Source organism: Bufo bufo, chromosome 5 (genome assembly GCF_905171765.1).
Source record: "Bufo bufo chromosome 5, aBufBuf1.1, whole genome shotgun sequence".
NCBI classification, from domain to species: domain Eukaryota; kingdom Metazoa; phylum Chordata; class Amphibia; order Anura; family Bufonidae; genus Bufo; species Bufo bufo.
Window position 1 is genome coordinate 48,909,736 of NC_053393.1, and position 23,577 is coordinate 48,933,312.

At 46.4% G+C, this 23,577-nt stretch overlaps 1 protein-coding gene across 1 annotated transcript in view; it reads right to left on the reverse strand.

Moving 5' to 3' along the window:
* The window catches only part of LRP12 (LDL receptor related protein 12), a 57,042-nt gene that overhangs the window by 31,280 nt on the left and 2,185 nt on the right, over positions 1–23,577 (reverse strand). Inside the window, exon 2 of the mRNA XM_040432570.1 lies at positions 16,725–16,805. Coding sequence (XP_040288504.1) covers positions 16,725–16,794 — 70 coding nt within the window. The 5' untranslated portion in view covers positions 16,795–16,805. The remainder of the gene's footprint in view (positions 1–16,724; positions 16,806–23,577) is intronic.

Here is a 23,577-nt window from a genome sequence, read left to right on the forward strand (position 1 = left end):
ATTTCAGGGAAGCTGCGGGGCACCCATTATAGTGATCGGTGGGGGTCCCAGTGGTAAGACACCCACCAATCTAATAGTTATCCACAGGATAAGGGGCAACTTTTACCAACCGGAATACTGCTTTAAAGGGGACAGGCTTCCCTTGGAAGAATAATTCAGAGGAATTCATGATGCACAATCCCAGCAGAAGACTCAAATGCTGTGCACAGGGCCTAAGTTAAAGAAACACTCACAAAAATGTTTATTCCCTGACCTGTTAGAAAGGTGCATGATGTAATCTGTGGTCAAGGAAATCTTCTTACCAGTGATTGTATTTATGAGCTATCCCCTCCCTTCTGATCCTCAGCTGCATCATGTGACCAGCACTGATTTTCCAAACAAAAACAGCATCTTATGTGTGGACAGGAAGTCAGTTTCTCTATGTATTCCTATGGGGGCCCCATTGTCAGGCCCACAGGAATGACTAGAGAAGTAACTGACTTCCTGTCCTGTGTCAGTTGGAGATCAGAGTGCTGGTCACATGACACAGCTGAGGATCTGAAGGGAGGTTATAAGATTACCTTCACTACATTATGTACTAGCGTTATTCTTTTCCGGCACTGAGTTCCGTCCTAGGGGCTCAATACCGGAAAAGAACTGATCAGTTTTATCCCCATGCATTCTAAATGGAGAGAAATCTGTTCAGGGTGCATCAGGATGTCTTCAGTTCAGTCTTTTTGACTGTTCAGGATGGAGATAATACCGCAGCATGCTGTCGTTTTATCTCCAGCCAAAAAAACTGAACACTTGCCTGAATGCCGGATCCGGCATCAAAAATACCGCAATGCAGGATACGTTCTTCCGGTCTGCGCATGCGCAGATCTTTAAAAATCTGAATATATTTTTTTTTTATGGATTTGTTTGTCCGTATGACAAACTGACAGACGGATCCGTTTTTGCAATGCATTTGTGAGACAGATTCACATCCGGATCGGTCTACAAACGTTGTCAGTTTGCATGCAGATTGCTGCCGACGGAACGGCTTGCCAGATCACTCTGCTGCAAGTGTGAAAGGTCAGAGAATAACTATTTTTGTGGGAGTTCTTCTTTCTAGTACCATCAGCCCCCTCTGCACAAGCCTTGTGTCGGGGACAGCACCCTGAGCTCACTTGTCCTACAAGATCCCAAACGGTCACCTTCACCTATGATGCGAAGGAACAAACAGAAGCAACAACTGCCAGGAAGACAATGTTTTACACCAAACAGCAGGTGGCCGGCAGTAAGACTAGCGGGACACAAATAACCCAACTGTTCATATGCAGCCGAGCGTGAAAACGTGCAACACGCACGCCTCACAGGGTCAGGATGGATTCACACACGTTTTGCAGCATTTTTTTTTTTGCAAAACCACTGCAGTCAGATATTCTACAGCAGATTATTAAAAAGGCCACAGACAAAGCACTCATTTTGGGGGATTTTTTTTTTATCAGTATGATTAACCCTACCAGGAGGCTATATGCCTGGTTTAATAGAGTTGTTCACGCTAAACCTTTCTGGTGGTCAAAAACCTATTTAACCCTATTGAGATCCTCTGGCATGACCTGAAGAGGGCAGTGCATGCAAGGCGTGGTCCCAGAAATATTCAGGACCTGAAAGATGTACAGTGAGAAATACAAATCTTATTTGCAGCTACAGGAAACCTTTGGTGGATCTACGTAGGTTATAAAAAGTGAGAGGGCTTTTTCTCCCTGCCTTGTGGATGTTTACTCAATGTACTTAATAAAAAGACATGAACGGTACAACCGTGTGCGTTATCAGATCAGTTTGACATCCGAGTCACAATTCTAGACAAACACATCTGACCCCAATTCATCAACGCAGAAGTCCGGGAAATTCCAAAGGGTTCACTTTTCTTGCAACTGTATATAATCGGAATAACCTACGATAGGTTTGTCTGCTCCGAGACCCCCGCTACTTGCTTTGACAGATGCTCCTCAGACGTTCAGGCACCGCACCCTTCTAATGTTTATGGTGCTCACACGGACTCCCTAATGGTATATGGAGTTACTATGGATTTTTGTTTTTAAAACCTTTTTTAAATTTATCCTGGTAATATAAACACTAGAAAAACAGTACTGAGAAAAGAGGAGAATATCACAGTGTTTTCATCATTTACAGTTCCGTCGCTCTGCTTTCTTCTGGGACACATGGAAGAAGACGACGAGTAAATTCACACTAACGGTCTGCGTAAAAACAATCACTGCACTCATTTGCTATCGTCACTATGGTTATATCTAACGAGTCATATAACGTGTTAAAGAAATCAACTAAGGAGACATCTATCAATTTAAAACCGGCCGATGGCCTGAGCGAAAAGCCGGAATCGGCTGACGAAGGTGGGACAAAAATTTTTTTTTTTTTAAAATGATGACCTACCGGACCTTGAATAGGGGCTATGTTTTGGTATAAGGGCTATATTGCACTGGCCGATGGTCAGCCAGATCATCGCTAAGAAGTTTCATAGCGAGGATCTGGCTGTGTAATTCTACGGCCGATTAATGAGCAAACGCTCGTTCATCGGGTAATAAAGCTTAAAAATAATCATTTGCCGGCCGCAGATCGCGCTGCTGGCAAACTAGTCTGTATTGTGACAACTAATGGCATTAGCGATTACTACGCCCCATACTGTGGAGGAGATCGCTGCATGTAATAACAGCGGTCTCCTTTACTAATGAGCAGGCGATTGCCGGGAACTAGGAACACTTCCTTCCGGACAATCGCCTGCAAAAGGGTTTACTGTAATACAGCCTTGTATCAGTTCACCCATAAGGCCTCATGCACAAGGCATTTTGCTGTGGACTCATTGACTTCAAGGGGTCCACATTTTGCGGACAAGTACAAGACATGTTCTAGAGGGGAGATTTTTTTTTTTTTTTTTAAAGTGACAGTTAAAAAGTTAAGACTTAACGCCACTTTTCAGTCGCACAGCGAATGATAAATCTCCCCCTTTGTCCTTTGCGTAACAGACATATGGAGGCAGAAGTCATCCATGTGCTTTCTGCATCCATAGGTCCGGTCCGCAAATAGAACACGTCCTATACTTGCCTGCAAATTGCAGACCGCGGACCCGTTGAAGTCACACTCGCTAGCGTTGTGGCGAGATATTCATTCTCACGCAGGAGCTGTGGGCTCCAACTCCAGGATACGACCGCATACCCAATGTACGGAAGTGGGCAGCAGAGCAAGTCGAATAACCCCTTTAATGGGTCCGCGTTGTATACGGGTACAGTTCGGCAATCACAAGGACGGAAATGACTGTAGTCCGAATGGACCTATTCAAGCTTCGGGCGAATGTCATCCTCCCGGAAAGTACAAGAAGGAGCCAAGATTTTACTGAAGTGCTGAATTTTCTCGGATCACTGACATCTTGATAGCGGCGACAGATGTGACAGGCCGAAAGGACAGCAACGCATGACAACGGCAGAGTCTTATCGAGCCAAATAGCAAAAGCACCAGATGTCGCACTTGACCCGCCTCATCAAAAAAGGAGAACATCTCATTCCACTTTAGAAGATACTTCAACATTGAAGCTGGACAAAAGGCCACCAACTTCTTGAATGAGGGAAGTTATTATGTGGGTTAAGTCGGGCACCTACAGACGGCAGAGCTTCGTTCTGTCGTCTACACAAAGTGCCCCGTTCACCATTATGCAGGTGCAGTCCTGTAGTCACAGCAGAGGAGGTTCTCCAGAACCAGTGGTCCAAAAGAATTATTAATAAGTATATTATCGCTTATGAATATTTTATTAGGACGACACGTAGCAATATAAACCCCTACTGTTCTCCCTCAGTAGTCGGCTGGAATAGAAACACCATTGTAACCAAGTCCGATAATGAACGGATCCAATGGACAAGACTCTTCCACCCATAATGGTACAAGATGACCCATACTGAAGTCTGCAGGAAAGAACCCAGCTTCGTGCTCCATGCCACAAGTCGCACTATGTTTTTTCCAGAAGAGTAAAAATACTCCTCCGACCATTTTTTGAGGAGTATTTTTACCTGAGGAGGAGTAATACAAATACATAATATGCAGGCCTGCACTTGCCCACATCTGCAATGGAGCCTCTGTGGCAGATTCCGTTGAAAGACCAGACAAAAAAGGCTTCTATGCAGGGATTTGTGGCCTGGGAAAAAGACAGATCCCAAACTGAAACTGAACAGACTCCATGACAGTCGGCGGAGTCTGTTCAGCTTCTTCCCTGTGGGGTGACAGGAGGAGGAGGGGGGGAGCAGGGTCACTAGGTGGGGGGAAGGGGGGTGACAGGAGGAGGGGGGGAGCAGGGTCACTAGGTGGGGGGGGGGGGTGACAGGGTCACTAGGTGGGGGTGGGAATTCTATAAGATTTTGAATCTCCCCTTCCTGTATTTCTGTAGGTCACGTCCTTATGATAACTATTCTGCACACACTTAGAGACTACGCTCCTCATTATCCTGCAGCCGGAGGGAGTGCTAGTTATGAGGTGATAAAAAGGTGGACAGAACCACGAGGAAGCAGAGGGGGTGCAGAGAACTGGGAGACTGGACGGAACCATGATTGGTGGAGGTGAGAACCAAGTGAACACTGTCAGGCTGAGGTTTTCACTGCCGGGGGGACGGGGGCGGGGGTGGGGGGGGACGGACACAGGCCCGGGGAGCAGCTCTTCTCTCAGACCAGTCACACCAGTCTGCGGCTCCTGAGGTCTCCAGCGGCCCGGTCATGTTTCCCGGGGTCCTTGGGCAGTGCGCCCTGCTCTCCTCAGCCACCCCCTCCTCCTTCCAGCTCCCGCCGCTGCAGGACCTGCTCATACCACCCAATAACAAAGCTCCTTACTGTAAAGAGCTTTCTTATTGGTTGTTTCAGGCAGCAGTAGCATCGCTGCCCGTGCCGTTCACTGCGCTGATGAATGTAAGGGTACCCCTTAGACTTCGTATGACGCTTGGACAGGAGTTATTGCGACCTCTGTACAATCGTAGAGTCTAAGCAGTCTATAAGGCCCTAACTGTATTTCCGTTCGCTTGTCTCTGCTTCCCCGGGATGTGATGTCCACCCGGTCCCCTGAAGGCCACAATACCGTTCCTATTAGCAGAACAGGCAATACTCCCTAGGAAAGGTGCACCAGTTTAGTTGGCAATACCTACTTTAAGGAGGGAGGACAAGTAGAGGGACTCACACCCAACTTTGAAGCTGGTATCACAGGAGACTCGGACCTTATCAAATTCACCCTGGGGCCTGCAGAACCTTCAGCCCCTTGGAGATATGTCCAAGGCTCCACCGACTGACCTATCGAGCTGGACAGGCAGCCTAAAGAGAGGAGCGGAGAGGCATGTCCCGCTCTCATCTTCACAGGTTTTCTGTCCTGTAATGAAAGGTCCTCTCTAGTGGGAGCATTCATGGGTGAAGGGACCAAAAATCATGGCACACTCCATCAGATGCTGCACCATGGAGGAATTCTTGCTGGATTCGCACATAGGGTTTACCAAGAAACTCCCAGCATTACAGATACTGTCTGTGGTCGATCCGGGACACACGTCCGCATGCTGGACATGTGAATCTGGCCTAAGAGCGGCACGCAGGCAGACGGAGCAATTTTGACACCACAGTATGCGGTTGTAGGGCCACCACGTACCACCATACCAGACCTGTGCAGGAGGCATCAGCCATCAGATCTAAATGGGGACCTGTGTGAGGGATGATGACATTTTTGTAAGATGCTGTGGAATATATTGGCGCCACATAAATAACTAAAATAAATCATATCCGATATATTCCCTCAGCGCTGCATGAATCACGGGCTGGTATCACATCAGGTATGACTAATGACCTGCACACTTCTTACAGTCCAACAGAACGTATAGAGGTGAACTAAACCCTAGTCTCACACTTCTGACTGTAAAAGTCAGCGACAGACACAATCAGACTAACTTTCTTTTTACAGCTGACAGTCAGTCTAAAAATAAGAGACACCTGCACCATCTGCTCCGTGTCACACGATGCTCGAGACATGCAATATGCTGCCGACAGTCTACTTCACATAAAGACCAGGTGCTGATGCAGGGAAGTGACAAGTGTGTAGGAAGCTGCGGGCTCCGTGTCCGATAAATAGATTGGATTCCTCCGACCCCCAATGCAGAACCTTCAAGGACGTCTGTCAGCAGTTTTGTACCCATGAAACTGGCTGACCTGTTATATGTGCAGCTGAAGGCATCTGTGTTGGTCCCATGTTCATATGTGTCCGCACTGCTGGGAAAAATGAAGTTTTAATATATGTGAATGAGCCTCTAGGAGCAACGGGGGCGTTACCATTACACCTAGAGGCTCTGCACTTAGACTGTAGGAGAAGCCAAGGCCAGGCGTGATCACATTTACTCTGCAGAGAAAGTGGAGCCTCTAGGTGCAACAGCAACATCCCCGTTGCTCCTAGAGGCTCATTTGCATATATAAAAATTTCATTTTTCTCAGTAATGCGGGCACATATGAACACGGGACCAACACAGACGCCTTCAGCTGCCAAGTGCACATGTAACACGTCAGCCAGTGTCATGGGTACAAAACTGCTGACAGATGCCCTTTAAAAGGGTGGTTTGAGATTAGCAAAGAAGGAGGAACCATTTTATTTCCCCAGGAACAGCGCCGTTTACCCCCCATGGGCCTTGTCTGGTACTGCAGCTCACCCCGAGATACCACCATGTTGGAGGGGGGTGACAAATGTATGTTCTCTAATCTCCATCACCCCCTGTAATTCGTAGACTTAAATCCCACAAAAAATGGACTGTTCAGTAAAATCGGCAAGTTTGAGCCTGCATATATCCTGTCCCACACGAATACAATCACCCCATTCATCACCACCTCATATGATCTATTAGGGTCTGAGAAGGTAGGAGGGAAGGGGGCGTTTATTCCTATAATGGCTCCCTTCTATTAACGTGACCTCTGGATCCGGCATTACTGAAAACAATGGACAGCCTTCATCCGCGATTTCACAGCATGGCCGCTATAAGCCGATGGACACAGCCTAAAATTTCTGTAAAGACGCCAACTGCATGAAAATAGCGATAACTGGTAGGTGCAGAAGGGGTCGTCCTACAACACTGACCGTATATCCCTGCGATCATTTACCGACTGAAGGGATCCGATTGCCAGGTCCTCAGAAGCAGTGGCCCTGGTTGAGCACGGATTGTTATGTTAATATGGGCCCCCCTTAACCTCTGGGAGCCCGACGACAATGAGAACTGGGGCCCCTTTGACTTACCCTTTGCAGAATGACGGTCCAAAGCAATGTAATGCAGGGACCTACAGCAGAACTGCGCTCATGAATGGGGCCCATGCTGCAGCAGATCTCATGGGGACAATAAGTCAAAGGGACTCGGACCACAGGACTGGAAGGTTCGGGTCCCCACTGGTCTCGGCATTTCATAATCAGATGTCACGAAATTACAAGATGGAAATACCCCTTCAACACAAACCTTATATGCTTTTGTCTTACGCACATCACGCAAGCCACTAGGAAAGAGAGCGCATCACGGCACGCAAGGAATAACTTGACATTTGGATGTAAGACATCCAGGCGTTGTCCTCGGATCTAACAATACAAGTGAAAGCTACCTCGCCGGCAGATCTCGGGGGTCGGAGGGCAGGAATAAAACAAGGGAATCGCTCAGATATCTGGGAGCGCATCTCGAGTGAAGTCAGCTTAATGAGCGCGTGTGTCAATACCCAGGCCTCGGCTTGTCTTACAGTCAGCGCGCAGATAGCATCTCCGATTTTACGTCCTGTCCCCGGAGGCGGGATGGGGATAAGATACGCCATGGGCATTGTCAAGTACGTCCAAAGCAAGAAAGAATTACAGCTGCAGTATCTGAAATGTAAGACTATTCCTCATCAGATCTCCACGGCTGCATATGGAGGGACACCTGTAAGAGATATACAGCACAAATTTAAAGGGGCTTTGGGGGCTAGGTCATCAATAGCAGATCGATCGGGTTAGGAGGAGACACCTGCCACCCCACCAATCTCCGAGGCTGCCTGAAACAGCTGATCGTGAGGGTGGTGGTGGCAACCCTCATTGGATAGTATCAGGGTCTCCGAAAAAACACATTTAGGGTCCATTCACATGTTCGTTGTGTATTGCGGATCCGCAATACACCCGGCCGGCACCGCTAAAGAAATGCCTATTCTTGTCCGCTATTGCGGACAAGAATAGAACATGTTCTATTTTTTTCGGGAGCCACGGACCGGAAATGCATGTCTTCCAGCCCTATTGAAAATGAATGGGTCTGGATCCGTTCCATTTCGGACGTGTGAATGGACCCTTAAAGGGCATCTGTCAGCAGTTTTGTACCTATGACCCTGGCTGACCTGCTACATGTGCGCTTGGCAGCTGAAGGCATCTGTGTTGGACCCATGTTCATATGTGCCCGCATTGCTGAGAAATAGGATGTTTTATTATATGCAAATGAGCCTCTAGGAGCAACGGGGGCGTTACCATTACACCTAGAGGCTTTGCTCTTCATGTAACTGCCAACAGTGAAAATGCCCTCTACCCCGAATGTGAAGAGGGCACCATGCATAACCAGCGTGCGGTCCACTCATTTCTATGGGATTTCCAAAAATATCAGTGCGCACAACTATTTACTGAAGTCCTATAGAAATGAATGAAGCGCGCACAGCACAGGCGCGACTACTGCCCCATTTGCTTCTGTGGGACTGGAGATAGTCGAGCCTTCTTCTACAGTCCCACAGAAATGAATGGAGGGCGGTTCATGCACAGCTGTTCTCTGCTCAATTCGTGGGGTCCCATTCCGGAGACAGATGCAGTTCCAGAGGTGGAACCTGCACCGATCTCACATTGGGGGCATAAAGATTTGCGCTTTAGTGGTTTTCCGAGAAGAAGTAGTTTTTACCTCTTGTCATAGTTACATGCTTCCCACTGCTCCAGTCGTCCACTATGACTGCATCTTCCTGTCCACAGTTTGTTTACATAGGCACGGCCACATGCTCCACTGCAGCCAATGACCGGCTTCAGAAGTTATGTGCCCCTCCTGGACAGGTCACAGATGAAGCCAGTCATTGGCTGCAGGTGACTATGTCCAAGTAAACAGGCTGGGGACAGGAAGACGGAAGAACGAGAGATAACTATGGACATTTCACAAGCTGCGGGCATCAGGGAAAAACTACTTATTCCTAGTCAACCAGTTTAAAGGTGTTTCCCCCCCACAAAGAACACATCCTGGTCTGAACCATAGGGGGCAGCTTCTGGGACCAGAAGAATAGAGGTCACAGAGTCTCTTTACTGAAGGAACGGTGTCTAAGAAGTGGTCATGCACGCACGCTACGGCAGGACAGGGAACAGCATCGTCCGGCACTACAGCTGTGGCGGAACTACAAATCCCAGCATGCACAATTGCTTGGCTGTTCTCAGAACTCCCACAGAAGTGAATTGGGCATGCTGGGAGTTGTAGTTTCACAGCAGCTGGCGTGAGCTCTAGGAGATCAGTTCTTGTGCTTGCTGGGGGTAGCCATGGTTGAATCCACACCGTTAACACATTGATTACCCATTCTGTGGATAGGGGGACGAGTGTTCTTTGTGAGACAACCTCAGCGGTCACATGTGCGAGAACGACACAGGTCCGCTAGTGATGCCCTAGTGGCATGCCGATCAGGCACATGTGACCGCTGAGGTCAGTTATTGGCTTCAGTGGTCACAGCCTATGGTGTGCGCTGTGACACTGTTGCTACACTTGCGGTTGCCCGCGGCAACGTGTTGCTGTGAGAGCATGCGGTGGCAGTTTCTCGGCCTTCTGGGTGATTGCCGTGACATGGTTGCCACGCATGTTGTTGCCTGTGGCAACGTGTGGCTTTGTTTGCTTGTTTGTGCACTTCCCCTTTAAGTGGCTTCCTTCCCTTGTCTGGTGTTGGAAGGGTTAACTCTCTTCCTAGTGTTTTGTGAACACTGGGTTTATGTGGGTGTGGGTGCTTGGGCTATTTAGCCTCTGCTGGATGCCTGAAGCTGGTGTATGCTGGAGCTATCCTCCTGGTCTTCATATTCCATCTGTCCAGTGAGGCCCACCCTTGTGGTCCTTGATGTTCTTATGGTGTCTCACGTTTATTGCAGCTATGGATGTCCTGGGTTCCTGTGTGGTTTGTGCTGTGTCCTTTTAATGTTAGTGTGGACACCAGCACTTGTGCACGGGTTCCAGTCAGTGTGTCTGTGGCAGGTAAGTGTGTTACTGGTCTCGGTTACCTGCCATCTCTATAGCTGTATGTGTTCCCCCCTCCTTGCAGCCTGGCCTCAGATAGAGACTCCTGTTCCTCCATGACTGGGATGAACAGGTTGTCTCTTCCCTGCTCCTTGGTGAGGGATTACCAGGGCGACTCAGGGTTTCTAGGAATCCTGAGTATGAGTGGTCCTACCATCGGGGTCCGCTCATACAGTGAGGAGTCAGGGAGAGGATTAGGGACGCGGTAGGAGGTGACCTGCTCCCTTATTACTCCTTTTGGCCAGGCTGATCCCCCTTTACCCTCTGACACCGCACGGTGGGGGGTTTCCCCCACTCCCCGTCATGACACAGGTCCAACCAATAATCCAGGGGAAATTGAGATGCGGAATGGAGAGACAGGACTGAACAGGGAAGGGTTTATTTATTTTTAAACTATATGTCCCGAGGATTGGGCTGATCGGCAGAGAGGCCGGACAACCCCTAGAATAAGTATTATAGCGGATAGATTAGAATCGGAAAGGTGTAAAATGGGTTGTCCCACAATACAGTGGCAGTATATACCTGGGATCACTTTTCCAGGGCTATTGCAATCAATACAGCCCCCATCATATCTCTAGTAGCCCCACAATAAGAACTAAGGTTCTGGGTTCCCTGCACAATGATGCCAACTGCCACCAACTGTCCAAGGACTCCCATGAATGGGGCTTTGTTGGAGTTCCCCACAGAGACACCGGGGTACAGTACAACCTTAGGACTTATGCACGTGGCCGTAGCCATTTTTTGCAGGCCGTAAATCATGGATCCACAAAACACTGATGCCACACGAATGCCTGCCGCTCTTAACAAGTGTCCTATCCTAGTCCGCAAAACTGACAAGAATAGGACATGTTCTATTTATTTTATTTTTTTGCAGGGCCATGGAACGGACTTACAGATGTAGACCCATTCAGATGAACGGGTCCGCATCTAAACTGCAAAATATGCGGATTGGATGTGGACCAAAACCACGGTTACGTGCATGAGCCCTTATTAATTACAGTCAGCGGCACTTCAAAACAGGGGGAACTATCCACAGCGCGTGCGCTCGCTACACTTGACAGGAGTGCACATCAGACAGCACACTGGAGACAGAGAATTGCATCTACTGCGCAGACACCGAATGCTTGATGCGAAGTCTGTGCAGTAGAAGGCAGGACGGCAGCCATTACCAGCGATGTCAGACTGGGGACGCAGGCCCCAAGACAATGCTCAGCCACCAGTTACAGGAGGAGCAGCAAACACCAAAAAAGAAGAACAAGCAGAATATGGAAGTAAGTTGAGGAACAAAACGGAAGAAGTGTAAAACAGTAAAAGGTAAGTAACCTAAAAAGATAGCAAAGTGGCTAACCCCTTTAAATAGAGAGGGACAGGTCTACTTTACGGAATCATTTGATGGTCTAGTAAGAATTAAGAACACCTCGACGTAGGTATTCCGTCATCTACATCACTCAAAGTTAGCCCAGAGACTCATGTGGGATTCAGAGCGTGCTTTGTAACGTTTCTAATCCTCTCACACAAGTCCGATGCCTTGGGGTCTAATAGTAAGGAAGAAAGCCGTAAATTGTCCTCGTAAGTCTGAAACAAAGAGACCCTGGACGTGGCGTGTAATGGCCCCTGCAGCATCACAATTTATTCCGCTCGTTCTGACTGCTGTCCTGTTGCAGTAATGTAACTTCTCATGCATTGATCTGCTCGCAGTAAATCGCTCGTGAAATAAGCCTTCTTAAAAACGGCGTGCCAGGAGGCAGCGAGAAAAACGGATTTCCAAATGAGACAATCATTGGTATAAGATCCTAAGGTAGTAAAGAACCCGAATACACAACAGGAAAAACAGACGCGATGTCAACGCAAAACTAAGAAATACAGTAAGAGTCCCGGCTGTGGCTCCGATCACACACCTTTATCAGGCCCATAAAGAGCTTTATAATAAAAAAGGGGTAAATCTAGAAAATACACACGAGCGATTTCCGGCAATTCCATCCTAAGGCCTCATTCACACAAACGTGAAAAACAGCCGACGTATGTTTTCAGAACAGATTCAAGTCTATAGGACTATTTACATGGCCATTTTTTTTTTTTTTTTTTTTTAGCAGCTGTCAAAAAATAGGATATATCCTATTTTTTGCCATTTTTACAGTCAGACAACCCATATTGAGATCAATGGGACCATTTTTAGCGGGCATAGTGTCACACTAGCGTTAGGGATCCGATAGGTTGTTCCGGCAGGGAACAGCCTAACAGATATCTCTGCATTGCCAGAAGCTTCCACATATCCGTCCAGCCCCATTACCTATAATATGGACCAGCGAAGATCCAGCTGCAACCTGGTAAAAATGCTGAGAACCAGCCGGAAGAAAACCGCTATGTGCTTTTATGTTTGGATTCCGCTTTTCTCACTCCCATCAACAGAAACGGATATTCGTGTCCACAATACGCAGTAGAACAGAACGTATAATTTGCGGAAGGGCCACAAGGATCTGTAAAAAACATGGATTTGTGCAGGGCCTCATAGAAATGAATGGGTAAACAGGCAAAAAAAAATAATAATAAAAAAATAAAATAAAATGCAGGTAGCATGCAGATGAAAACTACGGTCGTGTGCATAAGGCTTAAATATCAGACTCCTTTTATCTGGACCGGAAACAAAGAATTCTCCATGTGCCCGAAGAGATGAGGCACAAACCTCGTCCTAGCTGTAAGGCAACTGACTGAGGAAGCAGCTCTCCCCCAAAGGAATGCTAAGCCCCGCTATCTGCCCGAGGACTATGGAGGAATCATAAGGAACGTGACAGATCTGTTCTATGGAAGATTCCTACAGGACTTTGCGGAAACTAGAAACTTACTTTCAGGATTCATTTCATCCATTTCATTGAAGGGGTTGTACGATACGGTAACACTTTCCCAGCAAAAGGAATTGAGATAAAATAAAAGAAAGGGGCTACAAATCCCAGGCAGAAGATGTCCGTTCCAGACCCTACACTCAAAACCGGCTTTTTTTTTTTATGCGGTAGTGTTTTTTTGACCGCTGAGATGCCTTTTTGGGTTCAATCGCTTTTTTTGTTTAAATCACAGCATGCAACATCATGTACAGCCGCTAGCAAATAGATTGCTCTGGGCTCGGCAAGCTGCGAGGAGACCCCGCTGCTCGCCGGATCAGTGAGGTGTGGGGGTGCCAGGTGCCCACTCAATGCTATGCAAGCAATGGGGGAAAAAAACAAGAAAAAAAAAAAAAACATTTTTATGTGCTAAAACACACTACAGTATATGGGGGGGGGAAATAATTTGGGGGCTTTTTTGGCAAAAACAAAAACAAAACACACCATGGACAAAACCGTGTGTAGGCCTTAAGCTACCTGCACATAATGCGTATTACGTGCATCATTTTTCCTATGCACATTTTTCGTGCGGACCGCGGTGTAATACAGTGTCAGAAAACTATGTGATTAGACAAATCTCATGTACAATTTGCATATTTTTATTTTTTATTTGTATGGAAATTCACCCGTCGTGTGGATTTAGAAATCTGCAGCATGCCAATTGTTTGTACGATATCTGGTGCGGATTTCACTCTTTGCAGTGCAACAATCTGAAACAAAATCCGGCTTTTGGCGAGGATACGGACGAAAATCTGCACAGAAATTAATGCAAGATATAGGTCACACAGTCAGCACCCCTCTGCAGGTACCCTAAGGGCCCAAATGCAATGCATGTACTTCAACTACTGCACAGATTGTGTCCGGTTTTGGGAACGCTATTAGTTGCTTCCACGGAAAGCCCAGTCATACAGAAAGCTGAGCGAGTCTGGAAGGGGCTTAGATCATACATTCCAGGCGTTATGGGAAATACAGAGGAGCTCCCTCCGACAACCCTCACTGTACAGCGTCACGCCTGAACGCCATCTGAACTCTACTGGGAAACACCATGAAGCTTCCGCAGCCAGAAACCAGACTGAGAACAAGGCCGCTTTCCCACATTCTGCTGATGAGGTTGTCCCAGGCAGGCGCATTCCTTCCACTAACGTAGTAATGGAAAACACATGGTCCGCGGTCCGAGTCACCGCAGTCTCACTTATCAGTTCCTTAAAAGGGACCCTTCTCCGGTACTGAAGAAGAACACGTCTGTCATTTCAGCCCCATTCACACTCTGGAGTAGTCTTCTGGCAGAGAAGCCTAAATCTACCACAAAGATAAAAAAATGCTGGCCATATACTTTTTGTTTCCGTTGATATAGTGGTGCGATGGCTTTGTTTCTCGTTGCAGTAGGTTGTATTTTTAGCGGTACTATGTTGTGCTACATATAATTCCTTGCCTTTTTTTGGGGGGGGGGGGGGGTGTGCAAATAATAATTAAAAAAAATTTAATTTTAATAAGCTAACTTTATTCTACAAGTCGGTAACAATATCCTTTGCAGAACGGACATGGGGAAATACAAGCACATCTGTATTTATTCATATGAAAAAAAAAGAAGAAAAATAGAAATATATAAGTCTTTCTGCATAAAAGATGGCCACAAGGAAGCCTTATTCTTACAGGCCTGAAGCTGCAGGGCCCCGCTGTGCACACTACCCCCACCCTCTACCATGTGTTGTAACTTGCAGCAGACATTTCGTTCAGTCTGTGGTTTCCCACATAGAGCAGTCGCATTTCGTCATATTCAGCCGTGACCCGATTTCCACAGACAGACCACTGGCTGAATCATGTGAAGCCCTCCAGGGCACATAGGTAGTATATATACACACCCGCACAGATTTCCGGCATCACATCACAAATCTGGGACGGACAATTTCTATTACTGATTTCCTAACACTGACTTTGGCCTTGATTCACTCCCTACACATGTAGCCGAAAACTAATATGTAGAGGCTTCTCAGCCTGCCTCTGCCCTCCTCAGTCGGCCTACATGTGTAATGCATTTCTAAAAACTATGAAGTGACAGCCACGTACTATAACTTCCCAACGTGTCTGTAGTTAGTGCTGGAATGAAGAAGACAGGAGCGCTGCTGCCACTTGGAAAAATTATAGTTTTTGTAACATATTACACATGGAAGGAGGCAGCGGCAGGGAGAGGAGAGGCAGGCTGAGAAGCCTCTGCATCTTACAGTTATCAGTAGAAGCAGATGATGGAATTTCCTTACAGACGCACAGAGTATTAAAAAGAGAACACTTCACATTCAGTTTTCAAATAAAAGCCAACATAACTCGCTAATTAAGCCTATTAGATAAACACATTTGTTGAGCCTATGAAATGACTTACATTTTACGGAAATTATTAAAGTACAACTGTTGTTTCGGTATGGTGCGTGTACATGATGAATAACACTTTCTGGCCATTATACGATATTCTGCATTTTTAGCAGTTTTTTTCCTAGGTAATCTGCCTGTAATTCTATTTTTTGTGAGCTGAAGGGTGGAGTCTATATGGAAACATGGCTGCCCATAGACTACACGTGTAGAAAATAGGGGATCTCACTTCCCATCTCTCTGAAGCCCCTCTTAGCAGTAGCAATATAGGACTTTACATGGCAGCACTGAGCAGGCTAGATGTGAATTCAGCAATTAAGACCGTAAACCACTTGCAAACCATCAACAGTCTCAATGCGTCTGTCTCTTTACCTGTGCCCTTCCCAAAAGACTTCTATGTAATCTGATTCTTCAGTGAGCAGGCAGCCCAAATCTGAGCAGTAAATTGGCAGTAAAGAGGAGGAGCAGGAAGCTTCTCTCTCTGATGAGATATATTACAATGTTTCTTATGTTCACCTGTACTATTCATTTAAGAAAAGAACTGAAATACTAAAAGGAATAAAACTCCAATATTCTGAACACCTAACCATGTAAAAGTGCCAGAGGCGGGTGGCGAAACAGCTGTAAATTTAAATTTCAAGGTGAGTCACTTTAATAGGAAACTGTGACTGAACTAGTGAAAGCATGGACTGACTCACTGAGATTTACCAAGGCTAGCTTCTCATGAGCATGCTCAATCCGGGATATGCATACCGTATAACGGCTGTATTTCCCAGACCAAACACTGCTCAACATGCAGGTTGGGGTTACTGCAGAATTGCGTTACGGATCCCGTGACCACAGACCATTCTGCAGAAGTTTGCTTATCACTAATAAGGACTTGTGATGCTGCGAGTTCCTACCCGACCATGGGTCTACTGAACTGTACTCATGGCTTTATGTGAGCATAGTACAGTAGACCCGCGGTCAGACAGGAACTCACAGCATAATGCTATGGATCCCACTAAGACAATGGGGTGTCTGTGCGGAGCTCCCACATGTGCCCCTATTTCCAGGACTATGGCGGGGATCCCAGCTCCAGAGCCCCGCCTGATCTCTCCGACCAAAGCTCCTTCTTGTCTGCCATGGACAACACCACATTGTGCTTATTACATGCCAGCTATGAACGCAGGCGTACAACCAGGTGCCCGTGCAGCACCTATACTCACCAGCCATCCTGAGCAGACAGAACAGCAGCCAGGACGCCCATCCTTGCAGAGACTGCTCACCCAGTCCCATGACAAATGTGCCTGTTGGAGAAGAAACAATAGGTCACCGTCTAGAAGTAAATCACACTGATCATAGAGCAGCTGTTAGGCCTCTTTCACACGCGTGTGCTGCCTGTGGTCTCCATGGACCGCATCGAATTTAACATGTGCATTCACACATCCGTGGTCTTCCACGGACATTGGGTCAACGGTGACGCCACGGAAGCATGCCCTATGTGGTCCGTGATTACAGATCCCTCATGTACACGAATGTTGTTTTTGTCAGCATAAAACGTGGCTCGGATACAGACCCATTCACTTCCACGGGGCCGCAAAAGATGCGGACAGCATTCTGCGTGCTGTCCGAATCCGTACCTTCGTTCCGTGGGCCCGCAAAAAAAGGAAGAACATGTCCTATTCTTGTCCATATCACGGACAAGGATAGGAGTGGTCGATTGAGGGACAGACCTTCCGTTCCACAAAATGCAGAACGCGCGTGGACTTGCAGACCACAAAACACAGTATGGCCGTGTGAATGAGGCGTTCTAGTCTTTGGGTCAGTGAAAACCATGGACACAACATGGATGTCAGCCGTGTTTTAATTTTTTAACAGATCGATGCTGTAGAAACAAATTTTCAGTTTCGTAGTGTCCATGAAACAGAGATCAGACACAGATGGGTCACGGACAGTGTCATGGATGAAACACGGACCGGGCCGCCACGAACATACCACGGACAAGGACGTGTGAACGAGGCCTTTGAAAATATATCATACAAACAACCCATTTAAGCCGCAGATCCGGCTCCTCCAACTGGACGTCAGATAGGGCCATCAGGTCACCGGGCCAGACGCATCGCATGACAGACCCTGGAGGCGCTAGACGGCCTGACCGACTTCTAAGGGGGTCAATCAGGTTCAACCAAGGCGTCCATCGCACTGACAATGAAAACAGCGCTTATGCAGCATAATTCTCTGTCAATCAGAGGTGGAATTCCGGTTCTAGAGGTACGTCTGCACGGGACGGATTTTACCAAGCTGCAGGATGCAATGCGTTTTTCACTGAAGCCCCATTCACTTCTACGGGACCAGGTCTACGTGAAAAACGCAGAATATAGAACATGCTGCGTTTTTCACCCAACGCAGAACTAATGCGTGAAAAAAAAAACCCTCATGTACACAGACCTATTGAAATGAATGTGAATGGGTTCCGCGCGGGTGCTATGCGGTCAAGTCACACATTTCACCCGCGTGGAAAACACGCTCGTGTGAAAGGGACCTAAAGGTACGTGTACTTTCAAAGTATTTTCAAAGCGTATTCTGTGTTTGACATCAGCACCAAATCCATATCTGTTGTTTTTAATGGGAATCCACAATTGCCTTTCACGTGGTCTCCGTTTTCTCTCCATGTGGATTTGAAATCCATGTAAAAAACGAAGGTGTCACTTTTTGACAGTTTCCATGTGGATAATGTGGTGGGTTAGCCACATGAGGATTGGCCTCACTGAATGGGGTTCATCTGCGTGCGGATCCACAGCGGTTCACACTGAAGACCCATGTAAAAAATACAAGATTCAGGCCTCATGCACACGACCGTTGTGTGCATCCGCGGCCGTTGTTCCGTTTTTTTTTTTTCGCGGACCCATTGACATTGACTTTCAATGGGTCCGCGGAAAAATCGGAAAATGCACCGTTTTGCAGCCGCATCCGTGTTTCCTGCCCGTCAAAAAAATATGACCTGTCCTATTTTTTTGGACGGACAACGGTTCACGGACCCATTCAAGTCAATAGGTCCGTGAAAAAACACGGATGCACACAAGATTGCCATCCGCGTCCGTCATCCTTATCCGTAGGCTACTTTAACACAGACCGATCCGCTGATCTGTCTGCATAAAAGCTTTTTAGAACGCCTCTGTGTTAGAATATACTGTCGGATCTGAGTTTCACGATCTAACTCATGGTGACGGGGACGCTTCAAGTTAAAATATACCATCGGATTGGAGAAAACTCTGATCTGATGGTATATTAATAGGGACTCCTGACTTTACATTGAAAGTCAATGGGGGACGGATCAGTTTGCAATTGCACCATATTGTGTCAACGTCAAAAGGATCCGTCCCCATTGACTTGCATTGTAAGTCAGGACGGATCCGTTTGCCTCCGCACGGCCAGGCGGACTTTTTTTTCATGTCCGTGGATCCTCCAAAAATCAAGGAAGACCCACGGAAAAAAAAACGGTCACGGAACAACGGAAATCCGTTTTGCGGACCGCAAAAAAAAACGGTCGTGTGCATGAGGCCTCAGTCTCACATTTCACTTTGGATTAGTCCTCATGCACACGAACGTATTTTGCTTCTGTGTCCGTTCGTTTTTTCTTTTTTGCGGATAGGATGTTGACTCATTTCAATGGGTCCGCAAAAAAATGCGGACAGCACACCGTGTGTTGTCCACATCAGTATGTCTTTTTTTTTTTTGCGGGGCTACGGAACAAATAGAACATGTCCTATTCTTGTCCGTTTTAGGCATTGTTACAATGGATCTGCAAAAAAAAAAGGATGGCATAAGGATGTCATCCGTTTTTTTTTTGGGCAAGCCGCCAAACACATACGGTCGTGTGCATGTAGCCTAACTTATTACTTTGCCAGATGTTCTACATGACTTAATGGTCCTAAAGAAGGTTTCTGACCCCACATACACACGGTATATCCAGAAGATGCCATAACTGTCTGATAGGACCTGGCAACTATCGGGAGAATCGGGGGGTTCTGTTATGCCCATGGTAGAAATTGGGAACAGCTCCCTAAGGGCCCATTCAGACGACCGTAGTGCCGCCGTGCCCGTGTTGCAGACTGAAAACCGTGGGCTAATGGGTCTGTGCCTAAAGCTCCACAAGAGACAAGACATGTCCTATCTTTTGCCGTATCCTGCGGATCACAGATCCTATCAAGTCAATCGGTCTGCATCGCAATGCGGAGGTCACATGGCCGCAGCAGGTGTTTTGTGCACGCAACCTGGGCACGCCAGCCCTACGGTCGTGTGAATGGGGTCTAATAGTCTGGATGAGAACCAGAGAGGGGACTTGCCAGATATACAAGAACCACTACTGAGGTCAACAACTGGCTGCAGTGGTCACACGAAAGATGTTCGTGAGGTCATCGCCGCAGTATCGGCGGGGACCACTGGAGCGGAGGTGGATGGTTAATTTTTATGGTATGCCATTTTCTAATCGTGGGCAACTTCCTTAAAATCCCAGGCAGTACCTTCACTGCATATGACAGCATTCAGACCAACTAAGAATATATGTATGGAGGGTCCTATGATCGAAATTCAGATTAGTACAACCTTTTTTTTTTTTTGGGGTGTCCGCATTATTACATGGCAGGGTCTGATCCCGTATTTTGGCTCTATGGCAGTGTGAAGCGTCATCAGCACTGGCACTATACCCAGCAGCATGACTGAGCACATAAGATTCTCAGATACAGCCGGGCACAAGGGCATCGCATCGCAGCAGCACAAAGTACTTTAGTGAGCGTATAAAACAATTCACATAGGGTTATCACAGATAATGCAAAATAGCATGTAACAGAAGCGGGCACCAAGGGGCAGAGATTATGCATGGCATCAAGTCTGCGTCACTGGGTACAACACATGGGCATCTACAGATACAACACCGGCCCTGCCGAAGCTACACAGATGGCCACAATGTACAGGACTGGCATAAAAGTTGGCAGCACTTCACACAGGACGGATGTAGCAAGCAGCACATATCTGCCAGTCTAGGTGGTACCATGGGAGGCTTGGACCTGCCACCACTATTTTTAAAGGGGTTTTCCAGACTATTATAAGTACCGTAATAGTCTTGGGTACACACAGTGATAGAAGAATGTGTCATCAGTCTGACTGCTGTATGCCAGGCTAGCCAAGCGCTGTGCCACCGTGTCTTCACCTCCTCTACACTATAATGGGCTAATCATGCACCCTTAGGGTATATGTTCACACACGTCCAGCGCACATTTCCTCTAGGAGCCGCAGCTGACGCTTCGTTCTCTACCACGCCACGGAGCGGCACAGGGATGTGCCCCATTGAGGCCGATTCACCAGCTTCCTGTACAGATTCTGCAGGAATGAGGCCTTTTGTTTTCTGCGGCAAAGACAAATATTCCACAGCGTGTGAACCTCATTCACGTGTGCAGAATGCTTGCAGTTTTTGGCGCGGGATCCACATGAACGCCCCTATGGGCATGTTCACATGGCCAATTTTCCACGTGGATTTTGGCACGTGTTCTGTGCCGAAACCCACCTCCCATTGTTAGGAAAATGGAAGCCACGGCATAACTGCTACGTGTGAATAAAAACAACCGACGTGCTCAGCGGGTGGCGAAGCGTGGATCTGGGGGGAAATCCATGACATGTACAACTGCAAGTCTGTGGCACAAACCTCAGGGTCAGCCTCAGACCTCTGCCACGGATTAGAAGGCATACAGTCACATAGAAATATCTTCCACGTGGCCATGGCCTAAGGGATGCGAGAAAGACACGCGGACAGTAAGATCACAATACCGCAATCTCTTACTTTCCACTTTTGAGCAATTCAAAGCTTATTTATAGATCCGGGAAACCCCCGGGAATTTCTCCAAAAGAGAAGCGAATCCATCTGCCCATAAATCCGAGCCACAAACCGTGGGATTAAAGCCTAAGGTTCGGATAATAATACCGCTACATGGTTGTATTCAGACTGACACGTCCCCAGTGGTAACCAAGTCACTGATGAAAACCTGCTGCTCTGGAGACGTGAATATTCCAGGCTGGAACACACACAACAGGGTTCTATATATATATATATGTACAATAGGATTCTGTGTGTGTATATATAGGCATCATAGGGTTCTATTTATATACTTATGTACAATAGGGGACTATATATATATTAGGGTACTTTCACACTTGCGTTATTCTTTTCCGGTATTGAGTTCCGTCCATAGGATTCAGTATCTATAGGTACAGTCGGGTTCTGTGTATATATAATAGGGTTCTGTATCTATAGGTAGTCAGGTTCTGTGTATATATAATAGGGTTCTGTATCTATAGGTACAGTCGGGTTCTGTGTATATAATAGGGTTCTGTATCTATAGGTACAGTCAGGTTCTTTATCTATAGGTACAGTCGGGTTCTATGTATATATAATAGGGTTCTGTATCTATAGGTACAGTCAGGTTCTATGTATATATAATAGGGTTCTGTATCTATAGGTACAGTCAGGTTCTGTGTATATATAATAGGGTTCTGTATCTATAGGTACAGTCTGGTTCTGTGTACATATAATAGGGTTCTGTATCTATGGGTACAGTCGGGTTCTATGTATATATAATAGGGTTCTGTATCTATAGGTACAGTCGGGTTCTGTGTACATATAATAGGGTTCTGTATCTATGGGTACAGTCGGGTTCTGTGTATACAGGTTCCGGGGCACAGTGGGGTCTGTGTATATATAATAGGCTTCTGTATCTATAGGTACAGTCAGGTTCTGTGTATATAATAGGGTTCTGTATCTATAGGTACAGTCAGGTTCTGTGTATATATAATAGGGTTCTGTATCTATGGGTACAGTCAGGTTCTGTGTATATATAATAGGGTTCTGTATCTATAGGTACAGTCGGGTTCTGTATATATAATAGGGTTCTGTATCTATAGGTACAGTCGGGTTCTATGTATATATAATAGGGTTCCGGATCTATAGGTACAGTCGGGTTCTATGTATATATAATAGGGTTCTGTATCTATAGGTACAGTCGGGTTCTATGTATATATAATAGGGTTCTGTATCTATAGGTACAGTCGGGTTCTATGTATATATAATAGGGTTCTGTATCTATAGGTACAGTCAGGTTCTATGTATATATAATAGGGTTCCGGATCTATAGGTACAGTCGGGTTCTGTGTACATATAATAGGGTTCCGTATCTATAGGTACAGTCGGGCTCTGTATATATAATAGTGATCTGTATCTATGGGTACAGTCGGGTTCTGTATATATAATAGGGTTCTGTATCTATAGGTACAGTCGGGCTCTGTGTATATATAATAGGGTTCTGTATCTATAGGTACAGTCGGGTTCTGTGTATATATAATAGGGTTCTGTATCTATAGGTACAGTCGGGTTCTGTGTATATATAATAGGGTTCTGTATCTATAGGTACAGTCGGGCTCTGTATATATAATAGGGTTCTGTATCTATAGGTACAGTCGGGCTCTGTATATATAATAGGGTTCTGTATCTATGGGTACAGTCGGGCTCTGTATTTATAATAGGGTTCTGTATCTATGGGTACAGTCGGGTTCTGTATATATAATAGGGTTCTGTATCTATAGGTACAGTCGGGTTCTATGTATATATAATAGGGTTCTGTATCTATAGGTACAGTCGGGTTCTATGTATATATAATAGGGTTCTGTATCTATAGGTACAGTCGGGCTCTGTGTACATATAATAGGGTTCTGTATCTATGGGTACAGTCGGGTTCTATGTATATATAATAGGGTTCTGTATCTATAGGTACAGTCGGGTTCTGTACATATAATAGGGTTCTGTATCTATGGGTACAGTCGGGTTCTGTATATATAATAGGGTTCTGTATCTATAGGTACAGTCGGGTTCTATGTATATATAACAGGGTTCTGTATCTATGGGTACAGTCGGGTTCTGTATATATAATAGGGTTCTGTATCTATAGGTAGTCAGGTTCTGTGTATATATAACAGGGTTCTGTATCTATGGGTACAGTCGGGTTCTATGTATATATAATAAGGTTCTGTATC